The sequence below is a fragment of the Hyaena hyaena genome, unplaced genomic scaffold (genome assembly GCF_003009895.1).
Source record: "Hyaena hyaena isolate Hyena2069 unplaced genomic scaffold, ASM300989v1 scaffold_826, whole genome shotgun sequence".
NCBI lineage: Eukaryota > Metazoa > Chordata > Mammalia > Carnivora > Hyaenidae > Hyaena > Hyaena hyaena.
In genome coordinates, this window is record NW_024081449.1 from 210,585 (window position 1) to 235,431 (window position 24,847).

Genomic DNA, 24,847 nt, shown 5'->3' on the forward strand with positions numbered 1-24,847 from the left:
TAGCTGATAATACTACATTGTACAATTTAAATTTGCTGAGAGAGTAGAACTTAAGCATTCTCATCAAAGGGGGGGGGAGAGGAAGAAAAAGAAAAAAAAGAAAGAAAAGAGAAATGGAAGGAACAAAGAAATGGAAGGAAGGAAGGAGAAAAAAAGATAAATATATAAGTTAATGGACATGTTTATTACCTTGAATGTGGGATTCCTTTCACAATGTGTGTGTATATCAAATCATGTGTTATATACTTTAAATATATTACAACTTTGCCAATTATACCTCAATAAAGCTGAAAAAATTTACATAATTAAAAAAATCCTCATGTTGAATTGGATTGCTTATTGTTGAGTTGTAGAAGCTCTTTATATATTCTGAATATTATTCTGGGTTTGTCTTTTCATTCTCTTAGTAATTTGATGCACAAACTTTTTGTATGTGTATGTAAAATAGAACTAATCATTTTCTTTTGTTGCCTGTGCTTTTGGTGTCACATCTAAGAAATCTTCATCAAATCCAACGTCCACAAAGATTTCCTCCTATGCTTTCTTATAGAGTTTTAGTTTTTAAGCCTTTGATCCATTTTGAATTAATTTTTGTATATGGTATAGGATAAGTGTCCAACTTAGTTCTTTTGCATGTAGATACCCAATTTTTCTAGAAATGTTAGTTGAAAAAAATGGTTCTTTCCCTATTGAATAGCCTTATATGTGAGGGTTAATTTTGGGGTTCTCTACTCTATTCCATGTCTATGTGTCTGTACTTATGCCAGCACCACACTGTTTTCATTATTGTAGCTTTTTTTTTTTCATTTTTTAATGTTTATTTTTGAGAGAGAGCAAGCAGGGGTGGGGCAGAGAGAGAGAGAAAAATGCAGAAGCTGAAGTAGGCTCCAGGCCCTTGAGCTCTCAGCACAGAGCCCGATGTGGAGCTCAAACTTGTGAACCTCCGCAATATCATGACCTGGGCCGAAGTCGAATGTTTAACCCACTGAGCCACCCAGGCGTCCCAATTACTGTAGCTCTCTATTAAGTTTTGAAATGAAGTAACTGGGAGTGTTCAACTTTGTTGTTCTGTTTGAAGATTGTTTTGGCAATTAATAAAATATTTTAAAGTACATTCAAAGTAGAGTTTGTTTGTAAACTATGTGCTGTGTAAAGGCTTATGCTAATGACACCTACATTTATATCTTAAACCTGAGTCGTCCTGAGCTCCAGATTTGAAACTGCCTGACAGCTCCACCATACCAGATAAAACATGCCAAAACACGTTTTTCCATCACTTCCTTGAAATTTGCTTCTCCTGGTTTCTACATCTTAGAAAATAGCATCATACACACGTTTCCTCTTTTCTTCACCACTGCTTCTCTGCTCATCCCCTACTACTCCGTATCCTCTCAGCAAGTCACACTGGCTTTTCCTTCCAAACATATCCCCAGCCTGACCACCTCCATTCTGATTACCCTAGTCCACCCTGTAGTCATCATATTCCCCCCAACTCCCTGCCCCAATCCATTCTCTTCACAAAAGTCAGGAAATCTGAGAAAACATGAATTTTGGAGTCTTACGTTTAAGACGGCGGTCCAAGTATTCTAGCAATATTCTAAATATTTGAATTGATGCAAGAATTAAAGATCCAAATGCTAGGGATCCTGTGTGATATCTGGGTAAAGGTAAAATGATAATGAAAGTTAAAATAGCTTTACTATTAACTAAAAGGATGCTAAAAATTTTAACAGGTAAAAAGGATCTGCAGGCAGATTGCTAGGAAGGAACTTCTTACACTTTCTTATTCATACTGACAAAGGTCTTCACAGAGGATTTTAAATGGTAAACATTTATTTTGCCCTTCATCTACAAAAGGAATACCAATAGCACATTATAACCAAATAGAATGTTTTGGTGAGGCAGTGGAGAGACAGAGCCAAGTTAATTTGTCATTTTTAATTTGATGCCTTCCCTACCATTTCTCTCCAGCAACCTATGACTTTTTTTTTTTTTAAGGTTTTAAGTAATCTCTACACCCTATGTGGGGCTCGAATTCACAACCCCAAGATCAAGAGTCACATGCTCCACCAACTGAACCAGCCAGGTGCTCTACCAGAAACCTATGGCGTGGGTTGGGATTATAAAACTGTGGCTATAAAACCAGACAATGCTAGGGGTGCCTGGGTGGCTCAGTCGGTTAAGCATCCGGCCTCAGCTCCGGTCATGATCTTGCAGTTCATGGGTTCAAGCCCTGCGTCGGGCTCTGTGCTGACAGCTAGCTCAGAGTCTGGAGCCTATTTCAAATTCTGTATATCTCTCTCTCTGACCCTCCCTTGCTCACGTTGGCTGTGTGTCTTTCCCTCTCTCTCTCTCAGAAATAAATAAAACATTAAAAAAAGTTTTTAAACCAGAAAAAGCTAGTGGACCTCCATGAATTTTAAGTCACATCTTTGACCTCATTTTTACCTTGCCACTTGAATTATATAAGCATATGACTGAATTACAAGCACACTAAACACAACTGGGACGTTATATGTAGGGCTTAACGTGAAACTTACCGTATGGCTCGTCCAAATGCAGTAAAAAGTGGATATGGTGGGATATCATCAGGTTTTTTGAAGGCCCAGTAATAAGAAGCAAAGGCACCAGCAAGGGCACACTGACCCAGTGCAATGACAAAGTTTATAAGCCAGAGAAAGACAAATAGATTGAATATCTGGAAGGTAGGGATGTACTGATGGTACAGGCTCTTTCCACCATAGAAAGCAAAGTTACACTGAGCCCCAGGGCAAGCTTTGGCAATTTCAGTTGTATTAAAAATCTGCACTCAGAAAAAAAAAATACAGATAATATCATATTAATTGCCATTCCAAGATAACGTCTTCCCTGCTTTCTCCTCTTACGTAGCCCCCAACTGCATTTCCTACTATTCCCCCATTAGCTTCTGGTGTTACCCCTACTTTCTATCCCATCACTTTATATTATTCTTTAATGAGCTCTGGAATTATATCATTTTCCATGATATGTTCTCTACTCTGCACCCACTAAAATTTCACATTTATTAGTGTTGCTGTTGACCAGAGCTGCTTCTTGGGTATGTGACAGAACAGATGAGCTCAGGAAAGAACAGTGCTTTGTCTCTATTTCTGCCTGCCATTTTCCTAACACCTGACCCACCCTTTTCCTTCTTAACAATGATTCCCAATAATGTCTCTATTTCAGAATGATTTTTACACCTGCTAGGTGAAATGTAGATTTCTGTATTGAAGTAAGTAAAAGAAAGTTAATTTCTTTTACTTACCTCTGGGTCACAGGTTGTATTTTCATGTTTACATTGCCCTTCTGGGGTTATGACTTTGTATATAGGTACCCCTGATGTAGCCAAGTAACTGAGTTCGCCTATTAAGGAAAAACTACTTGCTGGTAGATTGAAAATAGGTGGACAGGAAAATAATGCAAATCACTCAGAAGTCCACAGAGAGAGTAACTTCACAAATTTATAATCTTTTAATAATTCATACATTTTTCAGGCCCAGAATAATATAAGATGGGTTAGCTGCACTGAGTGGCCCCTAAACAATAAAATTAAAAAAAAATTTTTCTTAGGGTATTGCCAAGAAATACCATATGTGAAGACAAAATAAAACAAAATCTACCATATGACCTATCTGAAAGGAAATGCAATCAGTAGAAACCCCTTTTTTTAGAGCTTAGCAAAAAAAGAAAAAAAGAAAAAAAAAAAACAGAAAAATAAAAAACCCTTAGTATGTTTCTTGTCTTCTCAGGATGGAAAACACTGGACACAAACTCTTGGTTCTTAAATAATAGAGTGGACCTGAGGTTTAAAGATGTCAATTACCAAAGGATACACTGCTATCACCACCCAGTAGGAAATACAGATGGAGAGGAAAATGAAAGTTAAAAGTGGATAAGCTAATGTAGTAGGGATATATCCAATGGCTCTGAAATAAAACAATAGGTGAAATTCAAAATGATCCACAGATATGGTTTTTCAAGAATTTCTCTATTTACACTATAAATAAGCTTTAGACTGAATTAATTCAAGAACTGTGGTAATAACCATTGAATCTTTTTTGCTAATCATTCTGGCATATTCTTGGTTAGCTTTTAAATTTTACTTAAATTTTATTTGTTTTTAGTAAAGTAGAGGCCTGCTTTTAATGCTCATATTTGATTCCTCCCAAAAGTTCCCCAAGTTTCTGTGTGACTCAAAGATTTGATACCCCAAACCTTCTCCTCTTTGGTTATTTCTGTATGACTCAAAGATTTGATACATTATAATCATATTTCTTCCTTTTGTTTAGATTCTTAGACTTTCAAAATTGGAAAGAACCTTGAACACCATCTGATCAAATGTGAGAATCCTTCCCTAATTCAGGAATCCCTTCTATACTATTTTCTAAATATGTTCATTTCTGGTGACCATATTGAGTGATAAAGACTTACTTTTATATGACAGAGCTTTTCTCTTAACAACTAAAATTTAGAAAGTTCTTTCTTATATGCTGGCCTGTTACTCTTCCATTACCTTTTGGAGAAGAAATGATCATCTTTTCCATATAGTAGCCCTTCAAGTAACTCTTTTTTTTTATGCTCCAGTATAATCATTCCTTTGATATTTCTTAAGTCATAGTGTCTGAAATATTCACCATCCTAGTTGCCCTTTTCCTACTTTTGAATGATCTTTTCAGCATATGACACTCAAAACCCAATATATGTTTGATATAGTCGCTGAGAATTATGATGGAACTATTTCCACTCCTAATGCATTGACATGTCTTGGATTCCTTTTGCATTTGTTACCTTGTTCACCTCACTATTTGAGCTATGTTTTCTTGCCTTGTTCCAGATACTGCTGTTAAGTGAATCACTGAACATCTCACGTTTACCCTGTATTCTCACACCAATTTATTCCAGCTCTAACTTTCCCTTGGAAAAAATTTGTCAATTTGTCATAGTTGAATTGGCCCTCTAACACACATACACGGAGGGGCAAGTTCCAGTGAATGGTACAATATCATATTACTTAAAAATAAACCCAGAGGGGCTCCTGGGTGGCTTAGTCGGTTAGGCGTCCGACTTTCACTTAGGTCATGATCTCGCGGTTCGTGGGTTCGAGCCCCGCGTCGGGCTCTGTGCTGACTGCCAGCTCGGAGCCTGGAGACTGTTTCAGAGTCTGTATCTCTCTCTCTGACCCTCCCCTGCTCACGCTGTCTCTCTCTCTCTCTCTCTCTCCTAGAAATAAATAAAAATATTTAAAAAAAAAAAAACCCAGAATATCAGTAGTTTTCAGCGGCTAATAATAGGGCTTCAGTTATTATGGGAAGGAGACTTTAACAAACTTCTTGCTAACTATTTAAACCATTGGATTCAGGTGATACTATTATAATTATAGATGACAATTTTGTTAAAATAATCCTTAACAGATGATTTAAAATATTTGGTCTTTGGTCATTACAAACTTGGTTGCCATTGTGCTAAATAGAAAGCATGGTTTGTTAGCTTTATAGAAATGTTTTTCTCATTTTTTCTATGCATTATTCGAAAGTTTAAAGTATTATCCTCAAGTGACCTTTTGGAATAATTTAGAAACTGTAGGTGTCATTACCTCCCAGTATGAATTTTAGTGTTTATTTTATAGCATTTTTTAAAAGTTTTTTTTTTTTTTTTTTTTTTTTGAGAGAGAGAGAGAAAAAAAAAAATCTCAAGTAGTCTTTGCACTGTTAGTGCAGAGTCTGATGCGGGCTTGAACTCACCAACTGCTGGGCTCAATCTCACAAACTGAGATCATGACCTGAGCCGAAACCAAAAGTCAGATGCTTAACCAACTGAGCCCTAGAAACCCTTATTTTATAGCATTAAAATTCTTTTTCAGTATTTGTTTATTTTTGAGAGACAGATCATGAGCAGGAGAGGGGCAGAGAGAGAGGGAGACACAGAATCCGAAGCAGGCTCCAGGCTCCGAGCTGTCAGCAGAGTCCAATGCCAGGGTCAAACTCACAAACTGAACCAGTTGAACTCAGAAGCTGGATGCTTAACTGACTGAGCCACCCAGGAACCCTTATATTATTTTTTAAAAATAAAAATAGTTCTGGGTATAAAGTGTTCCTAATTAAGAGCTGTATATATAAAATATATCGTCTGGTGCTCCCTAAGATCAGTTATTCTATTAGCAAATTTTGTCACTCATATAGAAATGGTAATAGCATATAATTGACTATAGAATTATGGTGATTTAGAGTTTTGCAAATGATCTCAGCCATCAATATTAACATATGATTCAGTATGGGAGTAATACAATATATAATACAAGTTACTTTTATATACCACCTTAACATTTTCAAATGTTATTATCCTAATATACATTTGGTGTTTAAAAAGTGCTAATACATAGACTAACAGGTTTCAGCCTTATTTCACCCTATGATAATTGAGGTTTGGAGATACTGAAGGATTTGTTAGCATGACCTTTCGAATAAGTGGCAAAGTCTGAACTTAAGTCTTCCTGATGGAAAGCAGATTTCTTTAACAAGTCTTCTTAACAGGAAAATCATTTGCGGCATCTATACAATAGTCAGTGACTGATTTGACTGGCTGATAAACATTATATAAATTTCTCTATTAGGACCTTACTTGCTCCCTTCCTTCAGCAGGGCGATGGAGATGCGGATTCGTTCCCTGAGGAAGATCATCATGAGGATGATAAACACTTCAAGAAGGCAGAGTATTACCACTTTAAACAGGAAAAAAAAATTAGTGTGTGATGCAAATAAATCCAAAAAAAACAAACTTTCTCTGCAAAAGTTAGGACTGAGTTTTATGATTATTTCTGCCAATTCTGACTCTCCATAATTTAAGCAGTGCTACCACTCCCCAAATGCCAATCTTAGAAATTCACTTGCAAAACCTCCAAGAAATGCTAAGAAATCTAGACTAAAACCTTTAGCTAGAGTTTGAACAACTCAGTTGATCAGGCTTCAATATTATCTATAGAAACATTTCACGCCATTTGTAAAAATAAGACAGAAGGAAGGGCTGCTCTAGGAAGCTTTATTTTATACGTGTTCATTTACACTTCATTGAGTAAGAGAATTACAGAAGAAACTTTTTGAGCTGTCCACCCTGCTTACAATGCCTCTTCATTAATTGACGTTGCTAACTGACAGGCTCTTGCTAGCCACATCTTTATTTTGTGACTCCACTCATCATGGCTGCCAGTGATGGAATCAGGGTGTAAACCCAATCCCAGTTGTCCGATAAAAGTCTCAGAATTAGAACTAAGGGAATCTACTTCAGTTTTGAATTGAAGGTTATAAGGCTCTTGACCTCTGAGTTAATACAAACTTAATGAACTGTGTCAAAACCACATTTACATGAAATAAGTGAGTGAATTTGCAGAGAAAGAATAAAATGTATGTGTATTAAAGAAACAGAGAAGAGAGGAAGTTTTGGGTTCTTTTGGCTTTCTGTCTCCTAGATCCAAATACACTTGAAAGTCTAGCTGCTTTTCTGTTGTTTTGAGTTTGATGAGACACTTCTATATTCTTATAATAAGTCCCGATGCCTTGCCCCAGCTTGTTCTAATTTTTTCTTTTTGGCTACCTTCAATTAGTTTCTTTTTACTTTAATCCAAATGTTCCTAAGTATTATATTTCCTCAATTCTAAGACACATCTTTAATTCAGTAATAACTTATTAGGAAAAATAAGAAAATCCTTCATTAAACATCTTTTCATTGATTGTAAGATGCATTCTCACTTCAGAGAGGTTAAAAAGTGAAAAGTTATGGATCTTAAAATTAAGGAAATACAGCACTGCTAATAACAATCTGAAACTATAGGAGAAACTTAAGGAAAAGCTAAATCTCCACCTGTGAAAGAATCTGTTCCATTATATCCTTGCTAGACAGTTATTCTGCTCATGCTTGAACACTTCAAGTGACATGGCACTCATTTCATTCTATTGTTATACCACAAAGATTCTGATGTTACAGCACATTATCACTTAACATCTCCAAGTAGAAATCAGCTAACCCAGAGTTGTGAGAGGATCTTCATAATGTATTATTTTACCACTACATCTTCTTTTAGTTAAATTATATATTTATGTTTTCATGCATATTTAATTCTCTTAAATTGAGTCCAGAATTATGGGGTATAGCCATAGTAAGCTAAAAGCATTATCTTAGGATAAACCTAATACGAGATATGCCATAATCACTTTGTGTTCTGAAATTGCATTGATAAACAACATTTGATATTAAACTTCTACTTTTACAAAATCACATATCCAAAAATGATTAGAGATTTTATTGTCTTTTGAATTTATATATTATATTCTTTTCTTGTGTTTGAATAAGAGCAAACAAAAGAAATCTATTTTTTGAGACCCTATAGAGAAGGTGGTGTAATTCTAACTTCTCAGAGGAGGAGACTGGGATAACTAATAGCAGAAATGAGAACTGAACCATCTAACACAACCCAAGACTCATAAAAATGATAATTTTTGTATGTATAACTCTGCTTATTTTTAGTGTTTCCATTGATGAGTGTAATTTCACATTACACCCTTCTCTTTGGTACCTAGAATTTTGTCCAAACAAGAGCAAGTAATCAATTAATGTCTGATAAATGGGTTGTGAAAGTGGAGGCTCATATGAGGAAAGATTGGTATTGCTATACTTGAAGCTTTGTATGTTCCTCAAAGGACATCCTTCAACTTCTTTAGTGGCAGATTCTAATCATGTTACTGATTTCTGTGTTCAAGACACTGACGAGATAACAGTGGGAAGACCACAGAACCTGTAACTAAGATCCGTCTGAGAATAAAATGAGAGGTTTCAAAACATGATGGATGAGATTCATTATCTTTAGACATGATAGGTAATCACAAGTGGATTTCTGACAAAGTATGGAATCACCCAAATTCAGGAAAACATTTGAGGATACAAATCCTAAGATGCCCTTGATTTTTATAGTTAGAAAAAAATAGCTAATAAATGAAATAATTCTTTTGAAACATATTTGGGGGAAAATGTGTTCTATGAAGGGAACTAATCTGCTTAAGAGGTGCACATGGGAACCAAAGAACAAGGATTTGACATTTTGACCTAGGACTGCCCAAGAAAAAGAAAAACCAAATGTGGCAGGAAAAAAGGAATCTGATGGGGGCTTCTGTGCAGGGCTAGATCACCAAACTTAGCATGAGTCTATAGAAAAAGTCTCTCAAAATTATACAAAGCCCTCTGCTAAAAAAGCTTCTCATTATTAATTTTGTTCCCCACATGCCTTGATCCCAGGAAAGCAGTGTCCTAGATGGAATATGTCTGCATTCTGGTCAGGAAAGGTATCCTAATAGTGTAAGAAACTAAAATGACACACTAGTGACATGACATGGGTCTCTTCTCAAAAACCCGATGACTTCTGGGTGAAGTGACAAAATGAAGTTTTCACATTATGGGGATGGGACTCATAGGTGGACCTATGATTCTCCCATCAAGATATTGCTCCCCTCTGAGGCTCTCTCTGGGCTTCTTACCAGACCTCCTTGAATATGCCTTGCCTGGTGCTCGCACTTAAATAATATGAAGAATTTCTTTTAAGGCAACATATAACTAGAGATTATTTTAAAATCTTGATTAAAGAATATTAATCTCTGTGAAGTGGAATGAATATTATAATAAAACCATTCTAGGAATATAAAAGCTATCTCTGAAATCATCTTGCTTTAAATTTTTTTTCATGTTACCCTTAACTAATTCAATAATCTGAACACCTCAAAAATGTAAATTCATTTTGTTACTTATTACATTGCGTGTAATAGTTTAAAGGTCTTGTTAGGAAAACAATTTTTTTCTGTTTTTTAAAATAAATTTGAAAACTTCAACTCTTTTTCCTTTCAAAACACCTTTCTTGGATATCAAGTTAATGGCTATAAATACCCACATCCAAACCATTTTAAGTTGAAGGCAAATAGCATTAAATCATTGTAAGGTAATATTTCCTCATATTACATAATAAATTTCCCTTAATGACTTTTCCACTTACGATAGCTAGTAAGATCATAGATACATTTACTTTTATGACATTAGTGATAAGTGTATTTAACAAGTTACACAACCCAAGATGTCCTTTAGGCAAAAAAAGATTCCCTTTCATTATTATAACTTTAACAAAACCAGTTTTTAAAATCTACTCACTAAATGTGAACCATGTTTGTTTCAGTTGAAAGTACATGCTTATATCAGTCTGAATCCCGATGTCATATACAGATAGGTGAGACTTTGGCCGTCCCTGAAGACTGTGGTATTCCTGGTAACAGTGAACTATTCCTTGAAAAGAAAAGAAAAACAGACTAATATAAAATGTTATTTTCTGCAATATAAGAGACACACTTAACCATACATATCTACATGAAATTGAACAGCATGGTCATTTCTACAAAGGCAACATTTATATTTACATAGTAAACATTTTATGTGGATCTAATATTCTAAATGTGCTATTGCATTCAAATAAATGTTAACAGTATTTGCTTGGCTCACTGTGGTAACGTCTGGCTTTATATGTCCTCATTAGAAACAACCTCAATTTTCATCAACAGGGACTGGCTAAATAAGTTTTGGTATATTTGTACAGTAGAATACTATCTTTTTATATAAAGAAGAGAAAGTGTACTGATATTCAACGATCACTGAGATATTTTGTTAAGTGAAAAAAATCAAGGCACAAAGTGACATAAAAGTGTGCTGTAATTCATGTAAGAAGTAGAAAATCTTTATATATATTTTCTTGTGTACACATAAAGTATCTCTGGAAGGATACACAGAAATATATTTTTTACTTCCAGGGAAGGAAACTTACTGACCAAGGAGTAAAATAAGAACAAATTTCACTATATAAACTTTATACCTTTTGAAATTTGAAGCACATAAAAATACAATCTATTTAAAAAGCAAATTTTTAAAAAAGATTTAAGTTGAAAAAAGAGTGCTTTTGAATTAAAAATTTTTGGTGAAGTCATGTCTTGATAGAATCACATAACGTGTAGTCTTATCAAAGACTAAATCCAGGCAAATCAAATATGGACTAACGAGATTTCCCCAAAACACTGTTTCAGACTCTATAATGACTTTTTACATGGTCTAGATAAATTGGGAATAAAAACAATAGAGTTAATGAGTTTATTTTTATGACCAATGAGTCTGGATTATGTCCATTAGAAATGTCTAGGCAACAATAAGAAAATGTGCTTTAAAAAAACATGTTTTTTTTTTAATGTATAATTTATTGTCAGATTGGTTTCCATATAACGTCCATTGCTCATTACAACAAGTGCCCTCCTCAATGCCTATCACCTAACTTCCCCTCTCCCTCATTCTCCCCCTCAAGCCTCAGTTTGTTCTCTGTATTTAAGAGTCTCTTATGGTTTGCCTCCCTCTCTCCCTCTCTAACTTTTTCTTCCTTCCCCTTCCATGGTCTTCTGTTAAGTTTCTCAAGATCCACATATGAGTGGAAACATGTGGTATCTGTCTTTCTCTGACTGACTTCTTTCACTTAGCATAATACCCTCCAGTTCCGTTCAAATGGAACAGATTTCATTCTTTCTCATTGCCAAGTACTATTCCGTTGTATATATAAACCATATCTTCTTTATCCATTTGTCAGCTGATGGACATTTAGGCTCTTTCCATAATTTGACTATTGGTGGAAGTGCTGCTATAAACTTTGGGTTACATGTGCCCCTCTGCATCAGCACTTCTGTATCCCTTGGGTAAATTCCTACCAGTGCTATTGCTGGGTCATAAGTTCTATTGTTAATTGTTTGAGGAAATTCCACATTGTTTTCTAGAGCGACTGCATCAGATTGCATTCCCACCGACAGTGCAATACAGTTCCTGTTTATCCACAACTTTGCCAGCTTCTATAGTCTCCTGAATTGTTCATTTTAGCCACTCTGACAGGCATGAGGTAGTATCTAGGTGTGGCATTGATTTGTATTTCCCTGACGATGAGTGATGTTAAGCATCATTTCATGTGTCTGTTGGCCGTCTGGATGTCTTCTTTGGAGAAGTGTCTATTCAGGTCTTCTGCCCATTTCTTCTCTGGATTGTTTGTTTTTTGGGTGTGGAGTTTGATGCGTTCCTTGTAGATTTTGGATACCAGCCCTCTATCTGATATGTCATTTGCAACTATCTTTTTCCATTCTGTCAGTTGCCTTTTAGTTTTGTTGATTATTTCCTTTGCAGTACAGAAGCTTTTTCTATTGATGAGGTCCCAATAGTTCAGTTTTGCTTTTGATTCCCTTGCGTTTGGAGATGTGTCAAATAAGAAATTGCTATGTCTGAGGTCAAAGAGATTGTTTCCTGCTTTCCCCTCTAAGGTTTTGATGGTTTCCTATCTCACATTCAGGTCCTTCATCCATTTTGAGTTCATTTTTGTGAATGGTGTAAGAAAGGGGCTAGTTTCATTCTTCTGACTGTTGCTGTTCAGTTCTCCCAGCACCATCTGTTAAAGAGGCTGTCTTTTATCCAGTGGATACTCTTTACTGCTTTGTCAAAGATCAATTGGCCATACATTTGTCAGTCCAATTCTGGGATCTCTATTCTATTCCATTGGTCTAGGTGTCTGCTTTTGTGCCAATACCATACTGTCTTGATGATTACAGCTTTGTAGTAGAAGCTAAAGTCTGGGATGGTGATGCCTCCCACTTTGGTTTTCTTCTTCAACATTACATTGGCTATCTGGGGTCTCTTGTGGTTCCATACAAATTTTAGGATAGTTTTTTCTAGTTTTGAGAAGAATGCTGGTGCAATTTTGATTGGGATTGCATTGAATGTGTAGATTGCTTTGGGTAGTAATGACATTTTATCAATATTTATTCTTACGATCCATGAGCATGGGGTGTTTTTCTATTTCTTTGTGTCTTCTTCAATTTCCTTCATAAAGTTTCTATAGTTTTCAACATACAGATCTTTTTACATCCTTGGTTAGGTTTATACTAGGTATTTAATTGGTTTTGGTGCAATTGTGAATGGGATCAGTTTCTCGATTTCTCTCTGTTGCTTCGTTATTGGTGTATAAAAATGCAACTGATTTCTGTACATTGATTTTATACCCTGTGAATTTGCTGAACTCAGGTATCAGTTCAAGCAGACTTTTGATGGAGTCTGTCAGGTTTTCCATGTAGTGTATCATGTCATCTGTGAAAAGTGAAAGTTTGACTTCATCTTTGCCCATTCTGATGCCTTTTATTTCATTGTCTTATTGCTGATGCTAGGACTTCCAACACTATGTTAAACAACAGTGATGAGAGTGGACATCCCTGTAGTGTTCCTGATCTTAGGGGAAAAGCTCTCAGGCTTCCTCCACTGAGGATCATACTAGCTATGAGATTTTCATAAATGGCTTTTATGATGTTTAAGTATGTTCTTTCTACCCTGAATTTCTTGAGGGTTTTTATTAAGAAAGGAAGCTGTATTTTGTCAAATGCTTCTTCTGCATCTATTTACAGGATCATGTGGTTCTTATCCTTTACTTTATTAATGTGATGTATCACATTGATTGTTTGCAAATACTGAACCAGGCCTGCAGCCCAAGAATGAATCCCACTTGGTCATGGTGAATAATTATCTTTATATGCTGTGGATTTCAATTTGCTAGTATCTTGTTGAGAATTTTTACATCCATATTCATCAGGGATATTGGCCTGCGTTCTCTTTGCTGGGTCTCTGTCTGGTTTGGGAATTAAAGTGATGCTGGCTTCATAGAATGACTCTGGAAGTTTTCCTTCCATTTCTATTTTTTAGAATAGCTTGAGAAGAATAGGTATTAACTCTGCTTTAAATGTCTGGCAGAATTCCCAAGGGAAGACATCTGGCCCAGGACTCTTATTTGTTGAGACGTTTTTGATAAGTGATTCAATTTCTTTACTAGTTATGGCTCTGTTCAGATTTTCTATTTCTTCTCGTTTGGGTTTTGGTAGTGTGTGGATGTTTAGGAATTTGTCTATTTCTTCCCAGTTGTCCAGTTAGTTAGCATATAATTTTTCATAGTATTTCTGACAGATTGGTTGTAATAAATCCCTTTTCATTCATGATTTTATCTATTTGGGTCCTCTCTTTTTTCTTTTTGAGAAGCCTGGCTAGAGGTTTATCAATCTTGTTGATTTTTTCAAAAAACCAACTCTTGGTTTCATTGATCTATTCTGTTCCTTTGGATTTTATATTGTTTATATCTGCTCTGGTCTTTATTACTTCTCTTCTCCTGCTGTGTTTGGGGTGTCTTTGCTGTTCTGCTTCTAGTTCCTTTAGGTGTGCCGTTGGATTTTGTATTTGGGATGTTTCTTGTTTCTTGAGATAGGCCTGGATTGCAATGTATTTTCCTCTTAGGACTGCCTTTGCTGCATCCCAAAGGGTTTGGATTGTTGCATTTTCATTTTCATTTGTTTCCATATATTTTTAAAATTTCTTCTCTAATTGCTTGGCAGACCCATTCATTCTTTAGTAGGATGTTCTCCAAAAACATGGAGGTTTCCTAGACTTTTTCCTGTGGTTTATTTCAAGTTTCATATCATTGTGATCCGAAAGTGTGCATGGTATGATCTCAATTCTTTTATATTTATTGAGGACTGTTTTGTGACCTAGTATGTGATCTATCGTAGAGAATATTCCATGTGAACTCGAGAAGAAAGTATATTCTGCTACTTTGCGATGTACAGTTTTAAATATAATTGTTAAGTCCATCTGATCCAATATATCCTTCAGGACCATTATTTATTTATTGATTCTCTGTCTAGATGATTTGTCCATTGCTGTAAGTGGAGTATTAAAGTCCTCTGCAATTACTACATTATCAATAAGATGGCTTATGTTTGTGATTAATTGTTTTACATATTTGGGTGCTTTCAAATACAGTGCATAGACATTTATAATTGTTAGCTCTTCCTGATGGATAGACTCTGTATTTATTATATAATGCCCTTCTTCATCTCTTGTTACAGCCTTCGATTTAAAGTCTAGTTTGTCTGATATAAGTATGCATATTCCAGCTTTCTTTTGACTTTCAGTTTCATGATAGATATTTCTCCATCCTCTCACCTTCAGTCTGAAGATGTCCTCAGGTCTAAAATGAGTCTCTTGTAGACAACAAATAGATGGATCTTGTTTTTATTATCCATTCTGATACCCTATGTCTTTTTATTGGAGCATTTAGTCCATCTACTTTCACTGTTATTATTGAAAGACATGGGTTTAGAGCCATTGTGTTATCTGTAGGTTTCATGTTTATAGTGAGGTCTCTGGTACTTTGTGGTCCTTGCAACAGTTCACTCACAGAGCCCCCTTATAGTCTCTTGTAGGGCTGGTTTTGTGGTGATGAATTCCTTCAGTTTTTGTTTGTTTGAGAATAATACATTTATCTCTGCTTCTATACTGAATGACAAACTTGCCAAATAAAGGATTCTTGGCTGCATAGTTTTCCTGCTCATCACATTAAAGATTTCCTGCCATTCCTTTCTAGCCTGCTAGATTTCAGTAGATAGGTCTGCTACTACCCTTATGTGTCTACCTTTGTTTGGTATGGACTGTTTATCCCTAGGTGCTTTCAGAATTCTCTCTATGTCCTTGTATTTTGCCAGTTTCACTATGATATGTTGTGCAGAAGATCAATTCAAGTTATGTCTGAAGGGAATTCTCTGTTCCTCTTGGATTTCAAGGTCTGTTTCCTTCCCCAGGTTGGGGAAGTTCTTAGCTAATACTTGTTCAAATACACCTTCAGCCCCTTTCTCTCTTCTTCTTCTTCTGAATTCCTATAATACAGATATTGTTCATTTTGATTGCATCACTTAGTTCTCAAATTCTTCCCTCATGATCCTGGATTTTTAAAAATCTTTTTCTCGGCTTCATGTTTTTCCATAATTTTATCTTCAAATTCACCTATTCTCCCCTCTGCCTTTTCAATCCACGCTGTGGCTGCCTCTATTTTATTTTGCACCTCATTTATGGCATGTTTTAATTCATCATGACTATTTTTAAGATCTTTGATCTCTGCAGTAATGGAGTCTCTGCTGTCTTCTATTCCTTTTTCAAGCCCAGTAATTAATTTTATGACTATTATTCTAAATTCTTGTTCAGTTGTGTTGTTCAGATCTGTTTTGATTAATTCTTTAGCTGTTACTTCTTCCTGGAATTTCTCTGAGGAGAGTTCTTCCGTTTCATTGCTTTGGCTAGTTTTCTGTCCCTTATGAGTTTTAAAAGCTATATTATGTCCTCTGTACCTGCGAGCACTGCTGTATTAACAGGGGGGGTCATACACTGTCCAGGAGGTGTTTTTTGGAGAATGTTATTTGCTCTCTTTCTTGTGACTTTGGTATTTTATTTCCCTTCCCATAGTGATGTTTTGGACTCTCCACCAGGTGTCCTTTGAATTGTAACTTGAAGTAGCCCTGGAAAGGAAGACAAACAGGAAACAAAGACATGCACACACACACACACACACACACACACACAAAACAAGCACATAAACAAAAAAACAATCCAAATGCAAAAAATCAGAAATACCAACTACAAGTAAAGAACAGGTTGGGGGCAGTGTTGATGGAAGAGTACATACAAAAAGAGAATTTATGTGTGTTGGGGGGAGGTAAGAAAAAATAAACATTTACCAGGCAGAGAGACTAAACAGCTTAATCCAGAGAGAGAGAAAAGAAAATAAAGAAGGAGGCAGGGAAAAAGAAATGAAGATAAAATTACCCAGAGAAACTATATAGCTTGGTTATTCCAGAGAGAAAGTACAGAAGGAGGTGTCGAACATGTATCAAAAGAATGGAATAAATATGTCTGTTTAAACAAACCAACAACCAGAGTGACCAGCAGATAAGAAAGGAAGAATATATTTAAATAACAAGAATTGTCCTAGAACTAATCCAGGCAATGCAGCAGCACTGGTCTAGAGGAGGGGGCTATGTGGTTCCACAGTGTCTATCCGGCTCCAGTAGATACACAGTTACCCAGCGCCAAGGGGCATGGTTTGGTGTAGGCTTGTCCCGCCTTCACTGTAAGTCCATCAGACCAATCCCTGAGGCCCCTCCTTGGTGGTGGTGGGGAGACAAATGGCAACCCCTAGTCCCTTCTTCACGACCTGGTGTCCCAAGTCATTCCTTTGGAAACGTCCGCACTGTGCTTCGGGTGCAGACGAGGCAGTCTCTCTTGCTCCACCAACTCCCCTGCCGTGGTGCCTGTCTGAGATTCAAACTCCCACTTGTGCGTACTGGCACTGAGGAAGCTCCTCTCAATGCTGCCTGATATGTGGTCCCAGTTGTTTTTGTCCTGTGCCACAGCACCTCAGGGGAGGGGACCAGTTTAGCCTACTGCGGGCTGCGCCACTGAGCTAGCCAGGCTCCAGTCCCAGTCCAGAGAAAGCCCCACAGTTGGAGATGGGATACGTCTTAGCCCCAGTCCGAGGTTTTTTCTTGTCCAGATACAGTCCTATGCTTCCCCAGCCACTCTTTCTCTTCCCTTTGTCTCTCAGCAGAAGTTCCTCCATGCCTACATGGCCCATTTTATCTCACCCAGGTTGCAATCACCCACCTATGGCCCATCAGCTTGTCTCGGTCTCTCTGGTACACTCAGTCTCTTTCCCTCTCAGACTCTTGGGGTTCAAAGTCCTTTGGCTTCAGCTCTTCCTTGTTTGAGAGATGCGTGAAGTACAGATCCCCCTACTTCTCCACCATGTTGGCCAAAAACGTTTATTCACTTACAGAGTACTCACAAGCAGGGGAGGGGCAGAGAGTGAGGGAGAGAGAGACTCCCAAGCGGGCTTCGCACTGTGCCGGGAGCCGCACCGGCCTCTTTGGATGGCAGTCACAGCAAGGAAATGGCAATGTTTGCACAGCTCCTGCCATGAGAAATGAAGACTAGTATCTCCTTCTGCTACTACTGGCTCATGCTGGAAATGAGCCTGCTGGTATTGACCAGGCCTCACAATATTCCATATCAGACCCATATTCTGAATACAGATACCTCATAAGGAAAAGCATATTCCTGCCTTTACAAAAGAGACTTTAGATGAAAGCTCTATGGGCAATTGTCAAAAGGCTCTTCCTATGGGCCTTGCAGATCCAAGACTTAAGGGGTTAAGAACACAAGAGTTACAATTGAGCCTGGCCCTGAGACAAAGAGCCTATTTCAGGGCAGAACATAAGTTACTACATATATCTTTGCTAATTGGTGAAGCATAGCAGTCCCTTCCTCAAGGCCTACATTCCACAAACACCCTCCCTTACACTGGCAACTGGGATGAGGACAGATAAGAGTAGCTAAAACATAAACCCAGGTGCAAAGACGGACACATTTAGGGCCCCCATGTTAGTTTCCACAAATAAACCAATTCAGAAACATTTATCTTCTTGAGGGCCAGACAGAATAACTCCTAGCTTATCTATATACAATTTAACTTGTATGTTATGCTGTTTTTCACCATGAACATTCTGTTAATTGATCACAAAAGGCCTCCCATTGTAAGAAATTCCTTTCTATGACTTCATCTTGTTGCTGAACCTTAAAATAAAGACACCAAAACCGACAGGACAGAGATGCCTGCCTGGTGATCAGAAAGAATCTCGGGGCTCTCTCATTCTCTTTCGCCGACACCGTCCATCCTTCAGGGACCCCTGGACCTGTCGGAGCCGGCGCGGCCTCCGACAGCACTGTCAGTGCAGAGTTCGATGTTATCATAAGATCATGACCTGAGCCAAAATCAAGAGTCAGTTGGTTCCCTGACTGAGCCACCCATAGGCAATCCTGAGAAGAACTCGTTTTTAAACCCCAATCGTAAACTAACAGGTTGTTTTCTAGATACCAGGGAAGAGGGTGAGGTCCATGGAGAGAGGCAAGACTAGACTAGAAGGGACATTTGTTTATCAAAGAGATATAAGATAAATCTCTTTCAGGTCCTGCTTTACCAGGGTCTTTTTAAAAATTCCCATAAAAATGTTTTTGGAATACCTTATACAAAATTATATGTAATAACAGATGTAGATTTTAAAGCATATAGTCAAATGAACACATATAGATGCATCACCTAGTTTAAAATTTATAATCCTAATTTTGCTCTAATTAAGCAAAATAAATTTTTCTCTTCTGAGATCTTCATCCTATCCCACTTCCCTGCCTCTCCCTGCCAAAGATTCTGAATTTTGTGATTGTTCTCTTGTTTTAAGAGAAAGATGCATTGAAATCTCTCAAGGGTCGGGGTGCCTGGGTGGCTCAGTCAGTTAAGCATCTGACTCTTCATTTCAGCTCAGGTCATGATCTCACAAGTTTCATGAGTTCAAGCCTCACCTTGGGCTCTGTGCTGGCAGTGCAGAGCCTGCTTGGGATTCTCTCTCTCTCTCTCTCTCTGTCCCTCCCCCACTTTCACTGTCTCGGTTTCTCTCAAAATAAATAAGCTTTAAAAATACAAATAAGAAACCTCCCAAGGGAGATTCCTAACTCACAAATTTTTTAAGATTTATTTATCCTTATAATTTATGAATCTTGAATTTATTTCATTAGATACATACATTTTTAGAATTGGTGCACCTTTTAAGCAAATTAAATCCTTTCTAGCTCTAATAATGCTTTCTATTCTAAAATCTATTATGGAAACTGCAGCTTTCTTTTTGGTTAATTATTTTAAATACATTTATATTTCTTTCACCAATTTTTTCCACCCTCCATTGTCCCCACCTTCCACCTCTGGCAAATATCATCTGTTCTCTGTATCTACAAGCTTCTTTTTTTAATTTTATATTTTTAAGCTTTAATTAAAATATAGTTGACCTATAACATTAGTTTCAAGTGTATGCTGTAGTCATTCACCAATTCTATACATTACAAAATGTTTACTACGGCAAGTATAGTTACCATCTGTCATCGTATATCATCACAATTTTATTGACTGTATTCCCAGTGCTGTACTTTGCATGCATCCCCATGGCTTATTTTATAACTTGACGTTTGTACTTCTTCATTTCTTTCACCGATTTCATCCATCTTCCCAACTCCTTCACTTCTGTCAACTACCAATTTGTTCTCTTTATTTATGGTATGTTTCTATGCTTGTTTGGTTTTTTAGATTTGCCATATACATAAAATCATGTGGTATTGGTCTTTCTCTGACTTACTTAACATAACACTCTCTAGATTCATCTATGTTATTCCAAATGGCAAGATTTCATTATTCTTTATCCATTTTTTAACAATGTCCTTATCCATTCATCCATTGGACATTTAGTGTTGTTTACTATCTTGGCCATTGTAAATAATGCTAATGAACATGGAGGTTCATAGGTCTTTTTTTAGTGTTTTCGTCTTCTTCAAGTAAATACCCACATGTGGAATTGCTGAATCATATGGTAGTTCTATTTTTAATTTTTTGAGGAATCTCCAAACTGTTTTCCATAGTGGCTTAACCAATTTATGTTTCCTACCAACTTGTGCATAAAGGGTTTCTTTATCTCAACATCCTTTCTAACATTTATTTCTTCTTTTTTTGATAATAGGTATTCTAATAGGTGTGAAGTACTATCTTTTTGTGGTTTTGATGCGCATTTCTCTGATAATTAGCGATGTTGAGTACCTTTCCATGTAGCTGTTGGCCATCTGTATATCCTCTTTGGGAAAATATCTAGTCAGATCTTCTTGCCATTTTTAAACCGTTTCTTTTAGGTCTCTTTTTTGTTTTTTGGATACTGAGTTTTGGGAGTCCTTTATATTAGCCCCTTTATCATATATCTGATTTGCAAATATTCTCTCCCATTCAACAGGTTGCCGTTTCATTTTGTTGAAAGATTACTTTGCTGTGCAGCAGCTTTTTAGATTATGTAGGTTCACTTATTTTTGCTTTTATTGCTTTTGATTTTTATGTCCTATTAAAAAAAAGACATTGCTAAGACATCTCAAGGAGCTTACAGCCTTTGTTTTCTTCTAGGAGCTTTATGGCTTCAGGTCTTATATTCAAGTCTTTAAATTCATTTTGAGTTAATTTTTATATATAGTGTGAGAAAGTAGTCCAGTTTTTCCAACACAATTTGTTGAAGAGACTGTACCTTCCCACTGTATATCTTGGCTCCTTTATCATAAATTAACTGACCATATATGAGTGGGTTTCATTTTGGGTTCTCTATTCTGTTCCACTGATCTGTGTCTGTTTTTATGCCAATACCATACTTTAAAAATTACTATAGCTCTGTAACATAGCTTGAAATTAGGGTACATGATGCTTCCAGTTTTGTTCTCCTTTCTCAAGATTGCTTTGAATTTTTGGGTTTTCTGGGGTGTTTTTGGTTTTGTGTTTTGTTTTTTGTGGTTCCATACAAATTTTAGGATTATTTTTTCTTCTTCTTTTAAAAGTGTATTTGGAACTTTGATAGGGATTGCAACAAAGCTGTAGATTACTTTGGATAGTATGCAGATCTTAACAATATTTATTCTCCTAATCCATGAGAACCGAATATCTTCTCATTTATTTGTATCTTCTCCAATCTCTTAATGTTTTGTAGTTTTCAATACATAGGTCTTTCACCTCCTTGGTTAAACTTATTCCTAGGTATTTCATTTTTTTGATGCAACTGTAAATATGATTGTAAATGGATAGATAGCCCAGACAGAAAATCAGTAAGGAAACATCAGCTTTAAACAACATGTTAGACCAGATGGACATAAGAGATATATTCAGAACATTCCATCCAAAAGCAACACAATACACATTCTCCTCAAGTGCACATGGAACATTTTCAAAGATAGATCATATGTTAGGCCACAAAACAAATCTTAATAACTTTGAGAGAACTGAAATCATATCGAGCATCTTCTCTGACCACAATGGTATGAAGCTAGAAATTAATTACATGAGGAAAACTGGAAAATTCACAAATATGTGGAGATTAAACAACATGTTACTGAATAACCAATAGATCAAAGAATAAATCAAGGGTAAATTTAAAAATACCTGAGACAAATGAAAATGAAGATAACATGCCAAATTTATGGGATACAGCAAAAACAGTTCTAAGCAGCAAGTTCTTAAGGACAGAGCTTACCTCAAGAAACAAGAAAAGTCTTAAATAAACAACCTAACTTTAAAACTCAAGGAACTAGAAAAAGGAGAACAAAGGAAGCCTAAAGTTAGAAGGAAAGAAATAAAGATTAGAGCAGAAATAAATGTGATAGAAACTAAAAAGATAGAAGATCAATGAAACTAAGAGCTGGACCTTTGAAAAGACAAAACAAATGGCCAAGTGTTTAGCTAGTCTCACCGAGGAAAAAAAGAGAACTCAAATAAATAAAATCCAGAATGAAAGAGGAGAGGTTATCGCTGATATCAAAGAAATACAAAGGATCATAGGACACTACAGTAGATCCTTAAACAACATGAAGGTTAGGGGTGCCTACCCCGGATGCAGTCAAAAATCCATTTATAACTTTTGGCTCCCCCAAAACTCAACTATTAATAGCCCAGAGTTGACCAGAAGCCTTACTGATACCACAAGCAGTTAACTAACACTTAATATTCAGTGTTTAGAATTATACACACACACACACACACACACACACACACACATATATATATATATATATAATTCTCTCTCTCAGTACATAAATTTAAAAAAATCATAAGGAATAGAAATATATACATAATGTACTATATATATACATATATATAATGTACTATATTCTTATAATTAAGCTAGGGAAAAGAATGCTATCAAGAAAATCATAAGGAGGGGGACCTGGGTGGCTCAGTGAAGCTTCTGACTCTTGATTTTGGCTCCAGTCATGATCTCACAGTCTGTGGGTTAAGCCATGCATCAGGCTCTGCATTGACAGCCTACTTGGGATTTTCACTCTCTCTGCCCCTCCCCTGCTTGTGTTCTCTCTCTCTCTCTCTCTCTCAATACATAAATTTTTTAAAAAATCATAAGAAATAGAAAATATATTTATAGTACTGTATTTATATATAAAAAAAAATCTGAGGGCACCTGGGTGGCTCAGTTGGTTGAGTATTCAGCTCTTGATCAGGTCATGATCTCCCAGTTAGTGAGTTTATGCCCTGTCTCAGGCTCTGTGCTGAGAGAGCAGAGCCTGCTTGGGATTCTCTCTCCCTTACCCTCTGCCCATCTCCCACTCATTCTCATTCTCATTCTCTCTCTCTCTCTCTCTCTCTCTCTCTCTCTCTCTCTCGGTGTCTCTCTCTCTTTCTCTCAAATAAAGAAAGACTTTTTAAAAAAATCTACATATAAGTGCAAACCCATGGTGTTCAAGGGTCAATTATATTTAGAACAATTATATCCCAACAAATTCAACAAGTTAGAAGAAATGCATAAATACTAGAAATATACAGCCCACCTATATGGATACATGATGAAACAGAATATCTGAACAGAGCAATTACTAGTAAGAAAGTTGAATCAGTTATCAAAAACCTCCCAACAAACAAAAGACTAGAACCAGACAGCTTCACTGGTGGATTCTACCAAAATTCAAAGAATTAATACTGTCCTTCTCAAGGTCTTTCAAAAAAAAAAAAGAAGTGTAGGGCACATTTCCAAACTCATTTTACAAGGCCAGTATTACCTTGTTGCCAAAATCAAACAGACACCACACGAAAATTATAGGCCAAATATCCCTGATGAATATAGATGCACAAATCTTCAACAAAATATTAACAAACGGAATTCAACAATACATTAAAAATATCATATACAGTGATCAAATGGTATATTTGATTTATTTCTGGGATTTATTCCCGGGATGCAAAATGGTTCATCAACCACATATCAATAAATGTGATGTATCACATTAATGAAATTAATGAAAGATAAAACTCATATGGATCCTCTCAATAGATGCCGAAAAAGCATTTGACAAAATTCAACATCCATTCCTGTCTAAACCAAGATTGTTTACTGAGCAATTATTATGTGCTAGGTAGCTAAGTACTGTATGTACATTAAAAAAAAAAAAAAAAAAACTCAGAGTCTAGGGAGCCTGGGTGGCTCAGTGGGTTAAGTGTCCAACTTCAGCTCAGGTCATGATCTCACGGTTCACGAGTTCCAGACCTGTGTCTGGCTCTGTGTTGAGAGCCTAGAGCCTGCTTCAGATTCTGTGTCTCCTTCTCTTACTCTCTCTGCCCCACCCCTGCCATGCTCTGTCTCTCAATCTCTCTCTCAAAAATAAACAAACATTAAAAATTCTTTAAAAAATACCTAGAGTTTTTATTATATAGTTGAAGACACTACAAATTAGAGACACTATGTACTTGTAGAGGGTCACACAGTTAATGCGCAATGAATCTGAGATCGTGCCTTTTCTATCTCCAAATTCGTGTTTGTAACCCATTGTTATATAGCCTCTCCTATATAACTCTTAACTTTTTCTGGTAAGAATTGTTCCACTGATATTCAAAGGCACTTGCCCACAAATAGCCTGGCTTTTTCTCTGCTTAGTATGACACATCCAGTTTGTTGTTTGCCCTAGTAAATTGGCTGTCATTAGTAGCAAATGGTTGGTTTCCCATGATATGAAGAAATCAGTTGTCCAAGATGGTAGCAGGTCACTTATATATAATATTATACTTCTCAGTCTCACTAGACATTTCCTCACCCAATAATGGTTTCAAGCTGATTTGCCACACCATAATTGCCAAGTTAGCACTATACCTAGAAGTCAACAGGGAGCTGAAATTGGTTATTTCACCAATCTTTCTCCCTCTTACCACTGTCAAACTTGCACTACTGCCAAACTCAGATTTTTCTCGCTCCCTAAGACAAGTCAGTAAAATCAATACCAGACTTCATTGTCCTTC

General features: G+C 36.5%; 1 protein-coding gene across 3 annotated transcripts in view; it reads right to left on the reverse strand.

Moving 5' to 3' along the window:
- The window catches only part of SLC44A5 (solute carrier family 44 member 5), a 424,123-nt gene that overhangs the window by 17,481 nt on the left and 381,795 nt on the right, over positions 1–24,847 (reverse strand). For all 3 annotated transcript variants that reach the window (XM_039219401.1, XM_039219403.1, XM_039219402.1), the window contains exons 14-19: positions 10,201–10,332; positions 6,637–6,736; positions 3,852–3,944; positions 3,284–3,371; positions 2,541–2,803; positions 1,563–1,657 (exon numbers count right to left, since the gene is read on the reverse strand). In XM_039219401.1, coding sequence (XP_039075332.1) covers positions 1,563–1,657; positions 2,541–2,803; positions 3,284–3,371; positions 3,852–3,944; positions 6,637–6,736; positions 10,201–10,332 — 771 coding nt within the window. The remainder of the gene's footprint in view (positions 1–1,562; positions 1,658–2,540; positions 2,804–3,283; positions 3,372–3,851; positions 3,945–6,636; positions 6,737–10,200; positions 10,333–24,847) is intronic.